The 24671-nt window shown below is 42.3% G+C and overlaps 1 protein-coding gene across 1 annotated transcript in view; it reads left to right on the top strand.

The window, feature by feature from the left end:
* Positions 1 to 24671, top strand: part of Ptp69D (Protein tyrosine phosphatase 69D) — a 196680-nt gene that overhangs the window by 23324 nt on the left and 148685 nt on the right. The window contains exons 2-3 of the mRNA XM_075362423.1: positions 23241 to 23388; positions 24055 to 24212. Of these exons, the coding sequence (XP_075218538.1) occupies positions 23241 to 23388; positions 24055 to 24212 (306 nt within the window). The remainder of the gene's footprint in view (positions 1 to 23240; positions 23389 to 24054; positions 24213 to 24671) is intronic.

The raw sequence follows: 24671 nt of genomic DNA on the forward strand, positions 1-24671 counted from the left end.
TCACCGCCAATTCCCTCAGTTTTCTTCTGCCCGCTACAGCAACCGATTACAGTGTGTAACAACAGTATTGCTATAAATTTCTTACATGTAAAACATCTAATTTAAAAATGACAATACAAAATGAAATAAAATAGCGTAGAGAATTATTTTGTTAAAACTTTATTCCATCTAATTTTTAATGTCAATATGTAGACAAGTTACTAATAAATAATTACATTCTAAATGAGTTTTAATAGATATTCTTAAAATACCATTCAGGGTTAGAAACCCTCCCTAAATATCGATTTTTTAATCGTTATTTAAAATCTGTAGTTTTAATTTTATTGGCATGCTCAAATAACTGTTACTGATCATTCCTTCACAAGGCTAAAGGAAACCAAAATAATTTATTTTTCAATTAAATTCATTAAACTTAACATCTAATTAACGCATAATTCTCTTCAAGAAAGAAAAATATGCTCGTACAAAATTTTAATATTGAATTTTTTCATGGGGTAACATTAATTTATGTATTATGTAACATTAAAATCCAGTTTTTGGCCAAAAAACTTGGAAACCAGACATAATTTAGGTAACCTGATATAAATAGGGCTTCAAAAATAAAGGCCCTATGAAAATATGCCAGGAGATCGCACACCAAACACCAATTTTACGTGCGTGTAATGGTCGTTCATGAAACGCGTGAGCACTCCATATTCGACAGTTTTGGCTGTTAATGTAGCCATCCAAGTGAAACCGCGCCTCATCGCTGAAATAAACTCGATCCACAATTTTAATACCATTGACCTCAACAAGAGAACGAAACCAACGACAATATTGTAAACGTTTTCAGTGGTCTACTTCTTTCAGTTCTTGAACGACACCGAAGCGATTAGTATACGATTGGAATTTTTTAGTAGCGCTGAAAACTGCAGTTAGTGTTTAGCTGCTGTTTTGTTTGTTTATTTGGTAGCTACAAAGTAGCTGTTGCAGTAGTATCATAAAAAAATTAGTTTTTTATAAGTAGCCCACTGAGCTGGTCTAGTGGTGGTTAACTTGTCACAAATTGAGTTATTTAACCCTAGAACATTCATCTGATCCTTACTTCTTCATTATTCATTATACGTAAAAATTACGTACATTTATTTATATAATTTTTTTAAAAATCTCTAACTACTATGAAGATTGATTAAAATGATAAATATAACTAATATAAAAAAGTATATTTTAAACTTAATTACAGTCTAAGACGTTCATCATTACAAGCGTTACGTATTAATGATTAAAACATTTAAATTGAACTGTAATATAACTTGAGGAATTTTAGGAACTTCTTGTTCTTAATTTAAGGTATAATATTAACTAACTAATAATAACGAATATAATTACTAAAGGATAGAAATCGGATTATATGCATTTGCATATTAAGTCCATTCCAACCGGTTATTGCATTTTTTTTTAAATCCAGTGATGATGCATATTTTCGGTATATTTACAGTATTTTTCGGTAGAATACCTAGTTAATAAATGAAATCTTACGTTGTAGCCGGCCAAACCTATTAGTCGCACGGCTCTTAGAGCGCACTTAACCGCTGCGCATTTATTGTTTTGGTAGGATAATATTATTATGAGGCTAAGTAAAACACAGACTTACGCTAGACAAGGACGGACGATACCGTTCTGCGTCGCGCACGTCTACTGTAGCACTCCTGCCACTAGGCAGTTAAATTACGCATATTATTGTTGACGCGCTCATTGCATCAGTTTAGTTTTTCATTTATTTGTGCAAAGTTTAATGTGTACCATGCCTACAGAAAAAAAATGTCTTCGTGGATAGCTGACTATTCTGGAACATTTACTTACGACGGAAATGTTTTATATTGTCGAGTTTGCGAGAAAAATATTTCGTAAACAAAAAAGTTTCAAATAGACCAGCATGTCAAGACAAGTTTTCATATCGCAGGATTGCAAAAGAAAGGCCCACGACAACAACTTATAACGGCGGCAAGTAGTAGTGATTTTACTTCCAAAGGTAAATAAAAAAACCATTTGAGCGTGGATTTATCTGAAGCATTGCTTACAAGTAATATTCCTCTTCACAAACTTACAAATCCTACCTTCAAATATTTTCTGCAAAAAAAAAATTGCTTGAATCAAAATATATCAGATGAATCAACATTGCATAAAAATCACATACCGACAATTTACCTACATGTTCTAGAAGAAATACACAATGAACTCAAGGATAGCATTAGTTGGATTTCAGCTGAGGAAACTAGCGATAGTTGTGGTCGTTACATGCGAATTTAATTGTCGGTGCACTAAAACTAGAGTCTTCTTCTTCCTATCGCCTGCAAAGACCTTGAAAAGGCAAATCATTCTACGATTGCCAGAGGTATTCCCCTGTAAACTTTAAGAAAGAAACATTTTGAACAGTAACACAGGCTTTGAGTCAAATCGATAGTTTTATTAATTGGATTATCAACTTTTGCCAGAAACAATTTGGGTGCTAACACAACACCCAAATTCAAATACTGCCCGGTTACCTCAGTGATTATGAAACGATCCTTTCCACTTGTAAAAATATTTTGAGTGTTCGAAGACACAATCTTACTACCGAACATTTGAAACAGTACCTGATTATTTACGATTACATAAGTAACAAAATGTTAAGTAATTGTTAATTATCGAATTTATCGATATGTTATACTTACTAATAGTATGCTGATATTGAAATAAAATAACTAAAAATTACTATTTTTTTTTATTATTCAAAGTTGCATATTTTGACACTTTTCATGCATATTTCAGGCTTTTTATGTTGCATATAATCCGGTCTCTACTAATGGAACATACATTTTGAGCAAACTAATTTTTTTTTGGTGTTCACGACATACGGGATTCTTGCATTACGCCGATGTTGAGCATATAAAAAAACATAAAGGCCCCCTTTTTGTTTTTCGTTCACAGTTCGTATTTTGGCACATTTGTTCGAATATGTCGGCGGGCCCTTTCGTCTGATTATAAGTTTTGATTATTTCAGGTTTCCCCGAAATATTATCAGTCGTTGCATCTTCGTGCATTGAAGAAACTAATGTTACAAGTTTGTTCTCTTTTGGTTTATAAGCAGTTATGTTTTTATCAGGTAGAAACATGCTGGATCCTGCTTTTCGGTTTTTGTATTTTATATCTATAAGTTTTCAAGGCAATTTCTTTTTGTTGTCCCAATCATGATGAGTCCGTAATCATTCAGAAGACGTTTCACGGGTTACAAACTCGTAAACCAATTATCAGTGGTTATGTTCCTGTGAGATCCCCTTACACATTTCACTAACTCTTCCTCGAAATAGACGGCGGTAGGGATATTTGCTTGCCTTTGCTAACGTAGGGGGATTGCATTTTTGACGTATTTCGTAAATAGTCGCACATCATTATTATTTTAATTACGTATTTCTATGGTTTCGATGGAATGTATATCCTAAAGCGACATCGACCACGACTAGCTAGTAATTGTTCATCAGTAGTCAAATATGAATTCGGACTGTAATGCTTTTGACAATTTTTAATTCTGAAATAGGAGCAAGTTTGGTGTTTTTCAACCTTTCATTTCTTGTGTCCCTATCATCAGATATCAAGCAGTTAATTAATTAAACCTATTCTTCGGCATTGTTCGAATAAATTTGTTTCACATAATGTGGTATCAAAAATTATATTTGTTGATAAGTGTTTTTTTTTATAGAACTCCAGCCAAAATTAAAATCCCAGGTAACCAATAAAATTCTTCTTTACATATTTCATTTTATGTAGAATTTCCTTGATCACGGTAGTTAAGTTTCTGCTGGCGAATTTCTTCATTCGAGTGGGTTTCAATTATATTTATGATATTATCAGGGAAAAATAAAGACAGAATTTGTAGTGGCTCAAAAAGTTGAGTAGCTCTTCCAGCTGGTCCGGGTGGAATATATACTATTCTTTTTGCTTATTTTTTCCCCGGTTGCGTCATAAATAGGATTTTTTGCCTATTCATACCCATCTTTTCGATAATATTTTTCTTTTAAATCCAAGACTGGATTGGTATCTCCCATAGAAGCTGATGTCCGTCTTTGTTTTTGTTTGATCTTTTCCTTTTCTTGTTGATATTCGTAGACGTCAATATTTATTGGTGAAATAGTTGGATCATCTTGAAGCGAAAGTTCATCCTCTAGAGATTGCGCAGGATTAAAGTTTGGATCTGCATCGGCATTATCTGAAGCTATTTCATAGCAGTCTTATTAATATCCACTTATTAATATGTTCATTACTTCAAGATCGACCACCGGTAATTACCTTTATGATAATCTTGATCACTTCAACAGGGTGGCCATTGGTCCTGAACTCTTTTAATTTCATTTTGCGTCCAGCGGTAAATAGTTCTATCTGGAAAGGCTGTCTTCGACCGCTATAAAATCCCTCTGTGGTTCAGGAGCCGCCGGAAAGAGGGCAGCCACACAAGTTCGTACCCTCTTCCCCAGGGATCTGTTTCAACTTCAGCTTCCAATTCTTCCCAAGCTTTTTCTTTGCCTCTTTAATCTTGTAAGCAATATAAATTTCTGACTGCAGTATAATCTCGGTGTACAACTTTCTTCTTCCATACCTCGTCTCGCAACTCGCTGATATCGGCGTCGAGCCGACCACGCGCTTTGTCGGAATGTAGTCCACCAATACGCGTGTCTATTAGTAAAGCATGGAAAAACCACTTTAGCTCTGTCACATTCACCTTTAATTACTGTATAAAATTCTTCCGGAGAGGCTTCTCCCCAAGGTTTTCGGCCTATTGCTTCAGCGAACCTTTTGCATCCAGAAATCGTTGTACTTTCTTTGCGGATGCCTTCTATTCTTCACTTTATTTAGTTAGTAAGTTACCATAAAATAGTCTGATAAGCTGTCTTTCTGCATAACTCTCCAATCCCGATAATCTCCTAAATGATTATAGGACACAAAAGTTAAATCGATTACCGAAGTTGATAGAGTCCTATGGAAGGTGACTGCTTCTTCGTTCAAACACGCCAGGCCCTAATAGTTAATTCTTTCTGCCAGTAAATTACCACGTATATTATGCACATCATCCCCGAATTCCAGTGACTTTGTGTTAAAATCACCAGCCATAAGAATTTTTCTGCCTCTATGCTGGCGAACCACTTCTTCTAAAGCGTCCAGAAAACCAACAAAATCTTCAGTTGTAGTATTTGGGGAGTGGTAGCAAGAAATCATTTCTACATCCACTAAATCCGCCCAAACAAAACCAGAGCCGTTACTATTTCCAACCACCGGAAAACCAATAGCGGCATCCATACTTCTGTTCACGAGCCATGTGGGTCCAGTCACAGCCCCTCGATGTGATTCGGAAAACAGGTTTTCTCTACATTATTTCTGAGAGCCACTCCCATGTCAAATCAACAAACTGTTTACACCGGTTAGTATTTAATTGTAGTATCTTCATTATTTTTTATTACATTCCACAGTTTTGTGGCTCTCCGAACCACATATAGCACATACTCTGGGGAATTCACACTGCCTGTGCCTATGTCCTTCCCTGCCGCAACGAAAATATAATGTAGTTCTGTCTATGCCCATACAATTGGCTGAAATGTGGCCAGAGGCCCAACACCTATAGCAACGGTCTTCTTTTATTCTTATATATGCACGAAATGAAATCCACCCAATCTTGACCCTCTGTTCTGTAAGTTTTTTAGCTGCCCTGTATGTCATAATCAGGGTGGCTCTCAGCGTCGAACCGTAGGTAGGACGAAGTGATGACATCCTGAATTCTTCCTCGTGACTTATAACATTAGCCACCGCCCTTCTAATTGTTAATTCATCCGTACCATCGTCAATGTCGCATACGTGCACTATTGTCCGACGATCTGCCCTGGATCGTATAGAAACTCGTAAGTCTTCAGTCTTTGCGTATAGAACCTCCTTAACTGATTGCCGCTTTCATATTTTTTACCCTAATGTACATTTCTTCCTGGATTCCTTTTTTAACTGAAAGGACGTCATTGACTTCGCCAGTTGATAATCGTTCTTTCATCGATTTTAATAACTTTGCGTACGAACGGCCTGCTGATTTTATGACCAGTGTTTTAGCATCTTGATTCACTTGTTTTACTACTTCTATGGTCCTTACCTCCTGGTACCGCCTTCTCCAATTTGGAGAAAAAAATTGTTATAGATTTTTCTTTGCCCCTCCCAAGCAGACGTCTTGCAGAATGACTATTTTATCTGTTGGCAGATGAAAATCTTCCTCCTACTATGAATCATGAGACCTTGCCGTTGGTGAGGGGACTTGAGTGCTCAGTGATGCAGAGTAGCTGGACCGAAGGTACAACCATATCGGAGAGGTATCTGTTGAGAGCCAAACTAAGGAATGGTTCCTAAAAGAGGGCAGCAGCTCTTTCAGTAGTTGTTAGGGGCGTGAGTTAGGAGCGTGAGGTTTAAAAAAGGTTGGTAGACTACATTTAAAAACATTTAAAAAGGGAAATGGATAGGATAAATGGATGTAGTAAGAATTAGTGAGGTTCGGTGGGAAGAGGAAGGCGACTTTTGGTCAGGTGATTTTAGAATAATTAACTCAGCTTCAAATAATGGGCAGGCAGGAGTAGGTTTCATAATGAACAAGAAGATAGGGATGAGAGTAGAGTATTTCAAAACGCATAGCGATAGAATCGTTGTAATAAGGATAAAATTAAAACCTAAACCGACAACGATTGTTAACGTCTATATGCCTACAAGCGCCCATGATGATGATGATGAGGTAGAGTGTGTATACGAAGAGATTGATGAAGCAATTAAACACGTAAAAGGAGATGAAAATTTAATAATAGTTGGAGATTGGAATGCAAGCATTGGAAAAGGCAAGGAGATAAATATAGTGGGTGAATACGGGGTGGGCAAAAGGAATGAAAGAGGGGACAGAGTTTTGCACGAAGTATAATTTAGTAATTGCCAACACCCAATTTAAAAATCATAATAGAAGAATATACACATGGAAAAAGCCAGGCGATACTGCAAGGTATCAGATAGATTATATCATGGTTAAGCAAAGATTTAGAAATCAACTCGTTGACTGCAAAACTTACCCTGCAGCACACATTGATAGCGACCATAATTTGGGGATAATGAAATGTAGATTGGGGTTTAAAAACCTTAAGAAAAGGTGTCAGATGAATCGGTAGAATTTAGAGAAGCTTGAGGAAGAGGAGGTAAAGAAGATTTTTGAGGAGGACATCGCAAGAGGTCTGAGTAAAAAAGATAAGGTAGAAAATGTAGAAGAAGAATGGGAGAATGTTAAAAAGGAAATTCTTAAATCAGCAGAAGCAAACTTAGGCGGAATAAAGAGAACTGGCAGAAAACCTTGGGTTTCAGACGATATATTGCAGCTGATGGATGAACGTAGAAAATATAAGAATGCTAGTGATGAAGAAAGTAAAAGGAACTATCGGCGATTAAGAAATGCTACAAACAGGAAGTGCAAACTGGCGAAAGAAGAGTGGATTAAAGAAAAGTGTTCAGAAGTGGAAAGAGAAATGAACATTGGTAAAATAGACGGAGCATACAAGAAAGTTAAGGAAAATTTTGGGGTACATAAATTAAAATCTAATAATGTGTTAAACAAAGATGGTACACCAATATATAATACGAAAGGTAAAGTCGATAGATGGGTGGAATATATTGAAGAGTTATACTGAGGAAATGAATTAGAAAATGGTGTTATAGAGGAAGAAGAGGAAGTTGAGGAGGATGAGATGGGAGAAAGAATACTGAGATCTGAATTTAAGAGAGCATTAAAAGATTTAAATGGCAAAAAGGTTCCTGGAATAGAAGGAATACCTGTAGAATTACTGCGCAGTGCAGGTGAGGAAGCGATTTATAGATTATACAAACTGGTGTGTAATATTTATGAAAAAGGGGAATTTCCATCAGACTTCAAAAAAAGTGTTATAGTCATGATACCAAAGAAAGCAGGGGCAGATAAATGTGAAGAATACAGAACAATTAGTTTAACTAGTCATGCATCAAAAATCTTAACTAGAATTCTATACAGAAGAATTGAGAGGAGAGTGGAAGAAGTGTTAGGAGAAGACCAATTTGGTTTCAGGAAAAGTATAGGGACGGAAGATTAAAGAAAACAAACCAACATACTTGGCGTTTATACACCTAGAAAAGGCATTCGATAACGTAGACGGGAATAAAATGTTCAGCATTTAAAAAAAATTAGGGTTCAAATACAGAGATAGAAGAACAATTGTTAACATGTATAGGAACCAAACAGCAACAGTAATAATTGAAGAACATAAGAAAGAAGCCGTAATAAGAAAGGGAGTCCGACAAGGTTGTTCCCTATCTCCGTTACTTTTTAATCTTTACATGGAACTAGCAGTTGATGATGTTAAAGAACAGTTTAGATTCGGAGTAACAGTACAAGGTGAGAAGATAAAGATGCTACGCTTTGCTGACGATGTAGTAATTCTAGCCGAGAGTAAAAAAGGATTTAGAAGGAACAATGAACGGCATAGATGAAGACCTACGCAAGAACTATCGCATGAAAATAAACAAGAACAGAACAAAAGTAATGAAATGTATTAGAAATAACAAAGATGGACCACTGAATGTGAAAATAGCAGAAGAAAAGATTATGGAGGCAGAAGAATTTTGTTATTTCGGAGGTAGAATTACTAAAGACGGACGAAGCAGGAGCGATATAAAATGTCGAATAGCACAAGCGAAACGAGCCTTCAGTCAGAAATATAATTTGTTTACATCAAAAATTAATTTAAATGTCAGGAAAATATATTTGAAAGTATATGTTTGGAGTGTCGCTTTATATGGAAGTGAATCTTGGACAATCGGAGTATCTGAGAAGAAAAGATTAGAAGCTTTTGAAATGTGGTGCTATAGGAGAATGTTAAAAATCAGATGGGTGGATAAAGTGACAAATGAAGAGGTATTGCGGCAAATATATGAAGAAAGAAGCATTTGGAAAAATATAGTTGAAAGAAGAGACAGACTTATAGGCCACATACTAAGGCATCCTGGAATAGTCGCTTTAATATTGGAAGGACAGGTAGAAGGAAAAAATTGTGTAGGCAGGCCACGTTTGGAATATGTAAAACAAATTGTTAGCGATGTAGGATGTAGATGGTATACTGAAATGAAACGACTAGCACTAGATAGGGAATCTTGGAGAGCTGCATCAAACCAGTTAAATGACTGAAAAAAAAGGCAGATGAAAAACCGGGTTGTCAACATCTCTGAATATAAGCTTATATGCTTTCAACAGATCAGTCAGTACTTGTTCATCCTTTGAGTTGTAGAATACAGTGTAACTTACTGCCCCAGGCATTTCCATCTCCTCTACAAGTATTATGGAAGCTTCGATTTTGTCTCTTATAACCTGACCATTTTTTGCTTTGCCTTCCCTGAGTAAAGCCAGTGCCATTCCTTTAAGAGAACGCCTATCTATTGTGACAACACAACCAAGGCGGGTACGTGTCTATCATCCCTAGACATGTAATTATATATGGTGAAATACCACTTGATATCCATTACCATCGAGTCGCATAATGATGTTAATGGATAATAAATTATTTTGCGTTTTTTTATTTTATAGAAAATAATTTGATAATGTAATTTAAAATACTTTGCCAATGATTGCAGTAATACTTATTGCATGGTGAATACACGTATTTCATATGAATATTAGTCCAAAGATAGATATTAATGCTATATGCTTTTAATTCATCCTTGTATATGAACACAAGCTTTCTGTAGTCTGTGCGGGTAAACGAAATTCACTGTGTGCATACTTTTTCCCTGTTTCTGGAACTGCTCTTAGAGCATTACCTCTGACAGGGAAAGTTACATCTCAAATCCTCCCCCCCCCCCCCCCGAGGGGAGAAGATCCCGCCTTGTAGCGTGTCAGGTCGCTACACCACCCCCTCCGTTCCTTGCCAGCAATGGCTTTAACTGAGGACATCTTCTTGCCCTCAAACTGATCACATTCTACAGTGTTCAGCCCGGCCACGTGAGATGCCACCGATGCAGATGCCCCGAGGGACACCTACATCAGTAAATTCACCCCGAGAGATAGTATTGAGTTTATGTCTTCCGAAGAAGACATCTGACACCTAAAGCTACCACGTTGCCCTCAGGAACTAAGCTAAATGCCTACTCACGGAAGATGGAAGACCCCGCGCCTGTCACCATTAAGCCCTAAACTACACCCAAGTGCGTAGATGCATCAAGTATACCACGACAGCATATCACTCTGCGAAAAATCAGTCACCCGCAAAAGAATATCGTTAATTTAAGCGATTGGAGTGGAGCCAGCATAAACTAAGTCCCAAAGGACCTCAGGTCTGGTCCGTCGGGAGCTGAGTATTACCTCTAGTCTCCCACTACAGCTCCACTTTTGAGGACCGCTTGGAATAGCACTAGGTTGATCGCAACCAACATTTACTTATTACCCCCTTAATAAGTGTGCACTCCAATTCGACCAATTGCCATGCTAAAGTTAGTAAATCGTACTCGGGGAGTAAACTCCCCGGGCACAGCCACCATTGAAACTGATTCAAAATCTAACCGAGGCTGGTGCCAAAGCGCCTACCTTTGGCCAGTTAAACTGCCTGGGCGGTGCCCTAGCCACCCGAGAAATCTACAGGACAAGGCCCCGCAAACGCCAACACAGGTTAGAGAAGCACAGGCTAGTCAATTATGGATACAGCGGCACAAACCGCTAGGATACCTAATCTCGGCCAGGCCGACACTATCAAGAAATGCGGCAACCCAGTCCAAGACTGGGGCTAAGAACCTAAAGGCCGGATCCACTCATGTCCGATGCGGAATCGACTCTGCAAGCAGAGCCTTACCACCAGAAACCCGTGGTCGAGAAATAAATTGCCAAAGAAGCGATTCTGGCATCGCAGAAACAAAACATACAGCCTTCCGCATCAGAAATGATATAGATCATATTAACACAGAACAATTACACGACCTGGCAGATCACCCAACTGACGATGGGCGGTGTTGAAAAACAACCCCGAGACCCACAACAACTCTCCTAACTCTGTGTGCAAACACCAAGCTTCAAAGAAGGATACTAACTATCTAAGAAATTGAAGTATAATTCTACCGCAGTCCTTACTGTTGGCCGAATGCTTGCACCTTTTGCTTAACCTTTTACAGTTGACGCACGATGGAGCTTCGGCTTTCTGCGGACAGTCGTCGCGCTTGTGACCTTCCTCGCCACAATGCGCGGAGACCGACGCATACTTACAGAATTTGGCCGTGTGACCAAAACGACAGCACTTGAAGCACCTTTGCACATCAACGTACTCTTTGACCCTACAGGAAGTTAAGTCAACGTACAACCTACCAGGGGAAGTTACAGCTATCAGTTGCCGGTATGCGGAGTGCCCGCGACTCACTGCTCGAAGACAACCCCCACACGGTCGGGGGCCCTTTTAAGCGCTCAGCCGCGGGCAGGCACCCTCCGACGTCGAATTCTCTGTCGAGCTTCCTCCGAGACATGTAATCTGTCATTCACTTTCCTTACGTATTCCTCCATAGCCTTCCATTCAAGGGGTTTTCTCATCATAATTCTCTTGAATGTCTTCTGGATTAAAGTGACCTCCACGCTCAAGGCTTCCTGCATCTCTTGGCGTTTATTTCTAAAATCGTGTACAACTAAAACAAACATTTAGAGGGGTTTCCTCCTCAGCGCACGTGGGACAAAGGTCCGAGTGGTCCAAACAGAATCTGTACAAGTAAGCTCTATAGCCTCCATGGCCCGCCAGAAACTGCCTTAAAGTGTAACTCAGCGAGCCATGAGTCCTTCGGTACCAGCTTGTAATATCTTCAACAATGCGTTGCGTTCACCACCCTTTAGTCCCCTCGTCCCATCTGCTTTGCCAGATTGCTAACAATTCCTCTTCTATAACAGCAGAAATTCTCTTATCAACAGGAGATAGAGGTCCCAATGCTCGTAGTCTCTTCCTTTGTTCAGCAGGTTTATAGGTAGAAGGCCAGCCAAGACCTCGGCCGCTTCCTTAGAAACTGTGCGATAAGCGCAGGTTATCCGTGAACAGCATCTCCTGTGTGAAGCCTTGTGTCGTACTAAATATTTCGTGTACTTAGTGACGCTTCCTCACAATTCTGTCCCGTACAACATCGTGGCGTATGCAACTCGAGCCAGGAGTCTCCGCAACTGGGTCGGGCCACCGCAGTTGGGTAGGAGATAGGCAACCAACCTCATCTTCTTCTCCGATTTGGCAGCCGCCTCGATGGCCTGTGTTCCAAATCGGAGCCTCGTGTCGACCCAGAACCCAAGGTATTTAATCGCAGGTCTGGCTTCAATTCATCTTCCCTCCGAGGTGAGTCTCAGCTTTGGGCGTCTCTTGGCGAAAGAAATTGCCAACATCTCTTTCATCAGGGGCAAGCGTGAGGGCTTCACCGCTAAAGCGAGGTCATCCGCGTAATCCACCAGGGTCATCCCCGGCGAAAGGGGGACGGGGAAGACCCTATTAAGACCAACACCCAGATTCGGTCCGAGAACCGACCCCTGGGGTACTCCTCTGTATAGATCACTCTCAATTGTTGTTCCATCTTCCAGGCGGCAAACAAGCCTACGCCCCGTTAGATATGACTTGATTATCTGTCGTAGGTACAGCGAATTTTTGCACTCCTAGCGACCTCATTATTGCGAAGTGAGAAATGTAGGTGAATGCATTTCTTACGTCAAGGATGACGAGCACGCACATCGCCCTTCGGCTCCTCCTCGCAGCTCTCCTTAATCTGTCACACAGCGCCCACCGCATCAATGGCGGATCTCCCCTTCCGGAAGCCGTATTGGCTGGCGGAGAGTCCGCCCACCCTCTCCACCACCTAGGATATTCTACGTTGGAGCATACGCTCCAGCACTTTCGCTAGGGCGTCTATCATGGCCAGCGGCCGGTACGAAGAGAGTAACGCCGAGTCCCTGCCCGGCTTGAGAACTAACACCAGCCGCTGGCATCTCCACCTTTGGGGAAATACCTCCTCTACAAGGCTCAAGAAATACATCCGGAGCGGCCTGGACCGCCACCCTTATCACCAAATTCGGCAACCGGTCCGAGCCTGGCGCCTTCCTCGGGAGCATGCGTAACGTTGCATCCAATAACTCCTCTTGTGTAAAAGGGGTGGAATCTCCATCGTTTCCATCGTCAGTCGTTACCTCTTCTGGAAGAACGCCATTGATTATGCCCCGTACTTCTTGAGAGTCTTGCATAGCAGCGACTCTGGGTCTCATCCTCCTTTTCACCAATATAGTGTATGGCCTTCCCCAAGGGTTTGTCTCTTCCATCGCAATTAGCTCATTCCATGCTTTCCGTTTCGCCTCTCAAATGCATAATGCAAGGTCCTTCTTGTATTGGGCCATACATATCCCTCTGGGCAGGGAAATGAGCCGTAGTGATTTTCTTTTTGGCCGCTACACACCCGTTTCTTGTCGGCATCCTAATCCCGTAGGGGAAGACACCTGTTTTGTGACGTTACCGGTCGCCACGCCACTCCCTCCGTTCCGAGCCCTGAGGGGCTTTACCAGAGGTCGTATTATGTCTTAACTGATTACATCTCACAGTCATCAGCCAGGTCTCGGTCGGGATGCCACCGATGTAAATGCTTTGGCAGACATTTACATCTGTAAAATACAAATCAAATTTTTCTTTCACGAAGGCCTCAAACCAACATCTTCACATCCAACCGTACATGATTCCCTCAAACTAATTAACCGAGACCGCGGAAGCGCGGACCCTGCGCCTAGTCTAAATTTGACAGCACCGTTCGTGACTGAATGCCTCAGAAAACGAATGAGTTGTAAGTCAGATCAATGCTACACTCATACCAATCAAAATTATGTTTTACGCAACATAGAAATTCAGACCTACACCCAAATAAGTCGACCAAATTAGGTCACCTAACAAGGGGAACGTAACATTCCGGTCCGCGCAGGAACCGAGGACAAACCCCACACTCCCACCCGGTCCCATCATGGAGTCTCGCGCGGCATTACCAAGACCCAATCAGGGACCGCCACGAGCAGAACGAAGCCACGCCCTCGGTCGCACGGGCTACCATACCCCGGCAGCGCGGCCAGCCTCGCTAGCGGGAGCCCCAAATCAATCACAAACAATACCAATATAACCGTAGCACAATGCCAATGCGCCTACCTCCAACCAATCCAATGCCTAGGCCGGAACCCTAGCCACCCGGGATCCTACCACGATCAAATATTTCGATTAAGCTCCCTCTGCAGACCTACACACCGCAAGGGCGCGAAGAAAACCAGCCACTATAGACCACTTCTCGCGGATCATCCAATTAATACGGAGATCCAGAAAGGAATATATTCGCTCAAGTTCCCTAACAGCTCGTGAACGTTCGACCCCATGTCGGGGACAGACATAGAGGACATGGTCCACTACATCATCAGTCCGATAATCCGGGCATTGACTCGAATCCACCAAACGAAACCTAGTCAAACACGCCCGAAACGCACCATGCCTAGAGAGAAACGCACCATGCCTGGAGAGAAACTGTGTGATATACCGATTGGAGGAAACCCATCTTATCACACCTAAATCACATACTATAGGAAATATACCATGCGTGTACCCTATATACAACATCTTAAGGATCTCTATTTCCTTGTTTCTGAACGAAGGAACGCCAAGAATTACGCTTGGAGGACCTAATACTATGGAAGTACGGCGCCCTCCTTCTGCGGTAATCCGCAGTCAGGACCGCACGACTATCGGGGTCACCCTCTTGTTGCGCAGCTCTTCTGAGTCGATTCACAGGCTGCTTCATTGCTGCCAGATTCCGAGACCACCGACCAGATATACGTTTCCGGCCAGTGCCTCTCGGAATGGCGGCTTCAGCTGCCGCCACCAAATATTCTGTCAGGACGTCTAATGGCAGGCCGTCAAGATCTTGAGAAAAAACCTCCAGTCCGGACTCCAACAAGAGGAGAATTTCGGCCAGTTCGCCTTCCTATGCAGGAAGCGCTCCCGGTAAACATGAAAGTGTCCCTCATGGCCATCGCGTAGTTCATTCGCTATCTGAAAAAGTATCAACCGATTGTCGCTAGAGCAGTTGTCGACCACGGATCAGTTAAGGATTTTTCCAGGGATGTTCCTATCAATGGTATGTCAATATTTGTACCTAAGGAGGCCCTTCGTCCGTCAACTATACTGACGTAAGTAGTCAATTGTTCTGCAAATGCGACTTCGCATTAACATCGGCACCAATAAGGATTGGACCATTACCCAAAATACGAAGGATCCTTTTCCTATATAAAACCTTTTCCAGCTGCGAAAGCCTGGCAGATCACCCCTAATTACATATGGTTGCTGCAGGACAACATCCAGGCTCCGTCTCTACAACCTCACCTAACTCAACCTGTACTACATAAGCACCCTGGGCATTAAGTTGACCGATTCTAACAATCTAAGGAGTAAAGGTACAGCTCAATGGCCCTTACGTAGCAACCACAGTCCTTATGGGTGTTCATGATTCCTATCCAGTCTTTTACAGTTAGCACGGGCCGGAGCCTCGGACCTATGCGAACAATCGTGATGAGGAGGAAGGCTTGTGGCCTTCCTCATCACAATGCGCACACATCAAGGCAAACTTACAAAATTTGGCCCTGTGACCCTATCTGGAGCACCTAAAACACCCTTGGACATCCACGTAATCTTTTACGCGGCAGGACCAAAAATCAATAAACAGTCTGCCCGCGGACTTAAATTTTTGAGAGACCAGAACCCACCTCAAAAAGTTCCGTGATATTTCTGAGTATCACGCCTGCCTCTGTTTTAAAGACCAGTCTTCAGTCCCGCCCGATGGCGGCTTCACTCTCCTCTAATGAGGGACAAGACATCCTCATCGGTAAGGTTACGGCCTATGTCATAGACTACAATGCGGGGCCTATGCATTCTCTTTGGGTCTACTTTTACATTCAATTGCTTAACCGCAGTGGAATCTCTAATTGCCTGAATGGTCTCTTTATCGTCCACTACTACAACTAACATCTTATTGATCTCTAATATTTCGGATTTTAAGACCTTTCCGGTCACCCCGAAGGGCAACCTGGATGTCCTTCTTCAGTTGACAGCTGGACACAGTCGAGTCCTCCGCCCTGTTAACAAACGCAACCACAGGTTTCTTAGAGGACTGGCTGGTTTCACGTCGCCCTTGACCACCTCCAACCTACCTACGCGGTTGCATCGGGACCGGGGTTGGTTTTTGAGCTACAGTTATTTCTTTAGGTCTTGAAGCAAGATTTTCGAAACCCTCAACGAGAGCTGTGAAAGCTGCCCGGAAGAATTCCAGACGAGGCAATAATCTCGCCTTTGTAACTGTACTGTTACTCTTGGGGTTTGCTAAATAGGAGAAAAAGCCATCTAGTTCTGCCAAAACATGGGCCAATGGGGCAGAGCTGCCAGGCCTGCCCCCGCCTTGTGAAAACTCTTCAACGAATTGGTTTACATCTTTCCGGTTGGGTCATCCTTACATCCATTTCCGAACCATCATTTGAGGAGGTCGAAGGCAAAAGTTCCGGCCTCTCCTCCGGCCAGGCCGTTTGCCTACCTCTCTAAATTTGATCATGGTTGGAGATTCCCTGAAGCTTACAAGCATGACGACTACCCGTCGACATAACAGTATACGAACAGAAATGCCTACTGTATTTCTTCTATCCAAAAAGTATTGGACGCAAGCCCACAAGTGTGACGACTACCCGCAGCGAGCGACGGGTAGCTGTGGAGACTTTTGTATTCTCCTGTCACTCTTTACACCTCTTCGCCGCTACTGGATTTAATGCGTGAAATCAAAGATAAACACACAATTGCGGATTACGGATTACGGTCCTTGCTCCAAAAGAGCGCGAGCAGGTTAAGGGTAAAGGCCACTTTGCTCGTAAGAGGGACTTACGACTTCCTTGGTCGTAAATCCTGGTCGTTGCCGCTGTTTTCGTCGCGATGAGGCGGGTGCTTAAACTAAACGTACGTCAAAATACTGAATCTCCGTTTCACGGAGATGAATCGTCTTTACAATAAAGGCGCAAAACTGTTGTAGCAGTTATTAGACAGCAAGATTGTGAAACTGGGGAAAGTACACACTCAACCAACAGCTCAAAAATGGCACTGAAAAAGACTATACAACGCATATACTCTGTTCGTGAAAAGAGACCGAGCCCGGGGCGCAGACTTCACGTAAGTCAAGCGCCTCTACTAAGGCAGTCGGCTATAGGTCCCGAATACTCCACCCAACAAATTTGGGAAGACCATCCCCGCTGTTTCCCTCCTCTGAGACCAGTGACAATAGGCTGATGGTCACTTCCAGACAGGCCTTCCCAAACACTCCACTCACTTCTCCGCTCACTTCTGAGCTGGCCTCGCCAGCTCAGAACTTACAAACGTAAGGTCGATCACAGATCCGGTTGTCCCACTCCTGAAGGTATGGATACCGCCCACGTTCAACTAAACCAAATCCAAAGTAGCTGTATCCGCGAGGATCCTTCCCCTGATGTGTGTCCTGGCAGAGCCCCATCCCGTAGACCAGGAGTTATAGTCTCTCGCTAGGGGAGCAGGATGGTGGGTAAGAATATCTCTGGCCAAAGCATTCAGTGCCTCCTCAAATCTGTCGATCGTAATAATCGGCTACATATAATACGAGTATAAGAAGATGCCACCGACTCGCCTGAAATAAGGTTTTATCGAGGTGCACATCACGTACAGATACGCTACCACAAAGCCGACCCACTGTCCCCGGATAGCAGCCATCCGGGTTGAGGATGGGTGTCATACGGCTTGGAGATGAGCACAGCATCCGCGCTCATCTGCGATGAGAATCCGACCAGCAGGTCATTTGCCAGCCTAGCGTGATTCAGATTGATCTGAATGACCTTCATTTTCGTGCGGCTGTGCAGCCGGTCCTCCTCGACTTTCCTCAACTGTTTCCTTTCCTGGTCCTCTAGGGCAGAAGGAAGCGCTCGTTATGTGCCCCTGGGTTCCGCAGGCCAAGCACCTCGCTGCCGCATTTCAATCCATGGCTCTATGACCCTCAGCTCCGCATTTGAAGCAAGATCCCGATCTGTCATCCCCTCGGCATTTTCTGGCCATATGGCCCGCCTCGAAGCACTTGAAACACAGCAGGGGCTGCTCCATGGTTTCAACCCTGTATGACACCATGCCGATCCTTACGCGACTCTTCTGTACTATGTGCGCAGCCAAGGAGGCCGGCACTTCGCAGATTGCAATCCTCGTTTTTCGTAAATCCGTAAATCATCAGGTAGTTCAGCGCCGGCCACTTCCCAATCCCTTTACTGCATCCTTCGCCTGCATATCGCTTTCTAGATCGCGTATGTAGAAAGCAACAGTTCTGGTTCTTAACTGTACGGTGTCATCCTTGATGGCAGTCGTCACTGCTTGTTTAAACGACCCAGCGTTCCTTTTCCTTGGCGTGTTGAACTGGAGTTTCGGCAGATGGTCAACTCCTTTTTAAGTGAATGTAGCTTGATGGTTTCGGGTCTGGTACTAGAATGAGAGGGACCAGGGCCAGGCGTCAACCTTGCCCTGGATTCAGTCGTTTCGCGACTATCAGGGAAGGTCGACTAGGTTGTGGAGGGAGTTCAAGGTTTCAAACCGGTGACTGATGAGGCTCTTGGCGAACTCCAGAAATCTAGTCAACTGGTGGAAGAAAAGGTTAGGAAGCCTGTTTCTTTCGCTTCAGTTGCTGCCGCGCCTGCGCCTAAGCGGGTGTTCCACCACCGCCGGTGCAGACGTTGGCGGCGAAAATTAAGCGGGCTACTATTAAGGCGGTCTCGCTTAAATCTGATCTGGGGGCTTAGTTGATAGCGACGGAGCTAACCCTTAAAAAGTTTCTCGACCCTAGGAGAGAAAGGATCCAAGTAGCCCGGGTCACGAAAACATGGGACTAGCTCTTATTTGGAAGTCGTTAGTGAGCGGCAGGCGAAGCAGCCTCTGGAGCCGACGTTCTGCAGAAGAACGGGTTGAAGGCTCAGTTGCTGACCTAGCGGAGGCCGCAAATATTGGTATATGGTATGCAATATCATAAGAGTATGCATTATCGCTTCTCGGCCTCTGGCCCCGTGCTGTAAAACTTGTGTTTACTGCTACCGGTAGCGATAAATTGCTTTCTACACGTACAGCGTGCCTACGTTGACAACGATCAGTGGTTGTTGGTCAACCTGCGCTGCTGTGGAGTCTTGGTTACACAGCCGCGTAGTGTGTTGCAGTAGTGCTATTTTCGGGTAAGTAAGGACGTTTCCTTTGTTGCATCGTGTCCCCATTTCATAGTGTCGTGATTTTTTTAGATCATTTGACAGGTTCGGGAAGAGATTCGTTCCGACCTCACCGGATGTCTGACTTAGGAGCTTTTAGCTTTTTTGACTTCTCTAGCGGGTTGTGTGAGAACGGACGGCCTTGCTTGGGAAAGAAATTGTGAACGTTCACCAGGTCTTGAGATGGGTGATAGTTTCATTCAGGCTGAAAACGTAGTGCCTGGCGTTTCAGTCGGTGCTATGGAGCAATCCGGAGGAGGTTGCTTGGACGACTTGGTCGGTTTTGACCAAGAACCTTGTAGCCGGTGACCCCTTCCTCAAAGGTCAATCGGCAGTTCTCCGCCGAGACCCCGGTCCTCTGCAAAGGAGGTCTTGGAGGTCTCTACGAGGGTAGTGGAGCGTTTTTGTGAACCGGCGGATTGCACTAAAAATCCCGCCGAAACCTCTGCGTCGAGCTGTGCGGGGAAAACGGTAGTTGAAACCGTGCAGGGAGAGCGAGGCTGTGTCTGGTTGTGTACAACTCTGGTCTCCTTAAGTGCGTCCAGATTTCCTGTGTTTTGATCAATTCTCAGTTATTTTTTGGCTGCTGGTCGTGTGAGTACCTTCCAGTAGTATCAAGGCTTCGATGATTATCAGACTGTTGACACAGTTTGTGCTTATTCATTTTGGGCTCATTATTTCTTACTTTCACGGAGGTAAGAGGGCTGAATTTATACGACGCGTACCCGCCTCATCGCGGCTGAAAGGTGGCAAAGACTCCTGGTCGTAAGACCCTATTACATGCAAGGGATTTTCCCTAGTCCTGATTGAGCTCTTTTCAGAGCGGAGGCCGTAATCTGTGGTTTCCTGCCGTACGTTTACGTATTTCACCCAATCGATCCAGTAGCAGCCAAGAGGTACAAAGAGTGACACGGGAATAAAGAAGGTCCCTGGCTGTCCGTGGCTCGCTGCGGACAGTCGTCACATTCGTGGGTTTGCCCAGAGTTTCTTTGTAGGAAGACAGCGAGCATGTCTCGACCCCATGGTAGTGAGGCTAGGGTATCTCTGGCCATGCTAGAGAACCAGCTGGTAGTGAGGCCTAGGCGGAAGAGGAGAGCGGAAATTTCATCGTTCCCCTAGTGTTCAGAGAGTGAGGACTACGAAGTAGATGAAATTCGGGAAAAAGTGGTGGTCCTCTGACCTTAGCATGCTGCACGCAAGAGCTAGATCCACTAGGAGAAGATACCAGAGTCGCCACCTAACGAGGATTTTCGTTGTTGACGTGCGCGCTGAGGGTCTGCGGATATATCGGCGCGCTTGTAATGACTACGTTCATGCTGTTAAGGAAGCCAACTCAATTTTGGCAAGACTATGCGCGAGTTGCAACGCAGCCCCTGGCACCTCGCTAAGTCATGTTACCGGCCAAAGCCATTGCATGTGCTGTCCAGTGTTTGATGTTCGTGTGGTGGTCGTGACCACACTTTAACGTCTGTCGTGACTTACCAGGCGTTCCTGGATACTCTGTTTCCAGATTCTCCGGAGGGTGAAGCAGAAGTCGGCGTCGGGGCGGGTGATACATCATTCTTTGGCATTGGGCTGTGGATCCCGTAGGTACAGACCGAGTGTTTTCTCAAATAACACTGAGAAAGGCACCGGGGATGGACCAATTAGCACGGGTGCCCAGGTGCTCACCAAACACGTTAACTTCAACCAATATCTATTTCGGTCCCGCCTTGCAGCTTGTGAGCTGTGCGTCTGCGGGGAGTTCCAATCAGATGAACGCGTGATGTTTGACTGCCCTGCTCTCTGAGGGTTAGAGACCGGGCCACCCTGGAACTTAGAGGTCATGGGGAAAATTGGCCACCACAAGCGGCGATGTGGGAGTTCCTTGATGCGGTTGCTTTGTTCAACCGGCATCCTTAGTTTACTTAAGGGACAGACTCTCACCGCATTACCGTGGGAAGCTAATTCTGAGTACGGCTGACCACCTGCCGATTATTATAGCTTCAAGCGCTATAAAATTGTGGACAGGTATTTACTGGCATTCAGCGACCTAGGCGTGGCAACGAATTCTGCCCAGACGAAATAAATTTTATTTATGGATGTCATATATATTTTTAGTTGTTGACGGTGTGCGCCTACCCATTGTAGCAAATATATCACAAGTGAGCGGTTGGGACACGTAAGCCAGTGGTGTATGGCACGGTGCTTAGTCCGCTCACGCTGTTAGGTAAACTCTAGGAGCTATGTTAGGATACTGGCCACTAAACTGTTCGAGGCTCAGTTGCCTTTTGTGGCACAGACATTCGTTCTTATGCTTTAGGGCGACCGAATGGGGTGGTAGCGGGAGAAATGTCAAGGAAACCAAACAGTCTTCTTCATAACTCTTAATCTTCATATGTTGTCCAGATTTACATATGGATAATATCTCTGTTGTTCTTGTAACGCCAACATCCGATCTCACGGTTTTAAGTAAGTCCGCGTATGATGTATTAGACTCTAGAATAAGTGTCTCCGTCCTATGCATTTGTTCCGCCCCGCCAGACATAGGGAATTCTGACAATCGGGACTGTGACATAGTAATTATCTCTCACCCTTCTGCCTTCACACTACTATTTTTCTTACGTATACTGCAGTCTTTTCTCTGTAGATCTCAGCTTGAATACCATCAAGATTTTCTCCATTGTTTTTGCTAACTTTCTGAAACGCATCAACCAGCGTTTGGGCGAGATCATTCTCACCACTGGAATCAACAAAGACCATGTGAAAAACATTCCTGATCGGTACCTGTTCTCCCGACTCTTCCCCAATAAGCGTTGCCTCCATGGCTTCCGACAATACATTGCCTGCTACTAGTCTCGGGGTGCTCATCATCCATGCTGCCTGAGGATGCCTCATCACCAAGCTGTCCGTCAGTCTGCCTTCAGTAATCTGTTTGATGTCCTTAACTGCTACTATGTTCTTTAGGGATCACTCCTGTCTGGCATTTTTGTGTTCATGTTATGCTAGGATTTCTTCTGGGCCAACTCCTTTTAATAAAGTTAGCCATATAACCCTGACACTATTGTCCAATTCATCTACTATCCAACATCCTATAACCATTGATGTCTGGGTAGTTACCTCGACCATTTGGTTTTTCGTAGTAGCTCTGGGTGAATTTCGAACCAGACTCCGTAAGTCTTTCGCAGCAGCGGTGAACTCCGTATCAATTTCCTTTGTACTTCTTTTAACATTTTTATCCTCCTGTCTTTGCCTCCTGTCTCAACGTCGTAAGCTCAGGGGTGACTTCCAGTTCTTCTGCTGGCTTCCCTTCCATTATTATGGAGGGGCTGGTAAGATAAACAGAAATAAAATGAAATATTCTAATTAATTATCAATAATATAGCTTGAGAGTCAAGTTATCACTTAAACTGATAATGCCAGCAAATAATATAAAATTATAATCAGTACTGAGAAATAATATTCTATTCAATATTACCTCACGGGATAAGATAACATAGTATTATTAAGTATTGGCCATTCACTAATAAAAAAAGACAATGTTATCGATAGATAACAAAACCTTCAGTCCTCAATGAAAATAGCGAAAACAGTGAAAATAGCCTTTATTGCCAAAGGCAGTAAAGCTGATCTCGTAGAAGGCAGAATATTAAGTAAGTCCATTAGTCGATAATAAAAAAATTCACAAGACGCTTCTGTTTAAATTCTACACATCAATCCTAATTATCTGTACCAAAAAATTCAATGAAAAAAATCAACCAAAAATGATAAAATCACGGAGCAAATGAAATACACATCTACACTGTGTGAGTTCATCCACTTGACTTATTGTGTGCTTAAATGTTCTTGTTTAATTATTTGTTAAATTTTGATGGCTTGTGACAAACTCCCTACTTCTTTTTAGATATCAGCAAAGGTGCAATCATGGAAATAATTCCTCCTGTGTTATCTCAGTATGGAGGTAATGTAACATTTATTTGTAAAGTTCGACCATCAGAGGCTGAATTATGGTGGAGTTTTGGTGAGAACAATATTACTGATGATGGAGTCAGGTAAGCATTGAAAGCATGTTATTAATTTTTTGGAGTTATGTTTTTGCCTTTGTAAATTAATAATTAATATTCTTAGATAATATAATAAATTTTAGTAATTGCGGCTTACTAATTTGGGAATAGCTTTTTGTAAGCAGATAAAAACATCAGAAACTGTCAATGTATGTTTTTTTTTTTTTTTTTTTTTTAAAGAAATAGTTTAATAAAGGTCTGAAATATTGTTACAGACTTCAAGAAATACATTTTTCAAAGTGTATTTCTTGTTACAAATGGAAATATTTCTCTTTTAATTTTTATTATAAAGAGGAAATGATACCTACTTATTTAATGTAATATTTTATTATCTGTAAATTTTAAGGATAAAGCAATGAACTATTCTTATTAGATTTTTTGGGAATGAATTTTGAAATAATAGTGCTCAGTACTGCTTTTCATGTTATGAAGTTGCATTGTAAAGCATCAGTTTTTATCCCAGTATAAGTTGATAAAATTGTAACTGCTGTGAGAAGAATTTTTTTAATGCACTGTCTAATAAAAACTATTAACTGTATTTTTGCACATGTTTGAATGTAATAATAATGATAATTTTTTCTTTTTACCTTTTATATTGTACCTTTGTATTTTTCATCTGTTATATTTTTACTTTTTTATTTATTTTTTTAACAGATATATTATTGAAGTGAATCAAGATTTAGATAGTATTACTAGTTGTTTACATATCAACACTGTTAATCTTGAAGATAACGGAAATTACACATGCCATGCTCTCTTGGTCGATCGGTCTGATGAAGAAGTGGATATTAACACATTTCTTGATGTCATCAGTGAGTTTAGCTTTTTTTTTGTGGGTGTAAGATGTTAACTGATAATTAGAATAATAGAATTGGTAGTTTTTTGTTTTTATTTTTATGATTAACCTTAGTAATCAACTCATGAAGGAGAATCCTGTATGAAACTCTCTTGTGGTCTAGTAACAGGTATCTCTGCTTAGATTTTTAAACTTTGTTACTCAAATGAGAACTTGGTGTATTTTGTTATTCGTTTTAATTATGTAATGAGAGCAGAACTACTAGTTAAATCTGTGAGAATTTTTTTTTATGTGATTGAAGCTGATAGTTCAGTAGTTGGTGTGCTTGTCAGGTTATATTTGTATGTTTACATTATTTTTATAATAACTGTAACATATGTTTCTGAGAACTAAATGATGACGATGTGATAGCTGTCTTGATAACAATAATCTGTTATGGCTATCAACTGTAGGTTTGTTTTTAATAAAAACAATA

The sequence above is a fragment of the Lycorma delicatula genome, chromosome 4 (genome assembly GCF_047948215.1).
Source record: "Lycorma delicatula isolate Av1 chromosome 4, ASM4794821v1, whole genome shotgun sequence".
Lineage (NCBI taxonomy): Eukaryota > Metazoa > Arthropoda > Insecta > Hemiptera > Fulgoridae > Lycorma > Lycorma delicatula.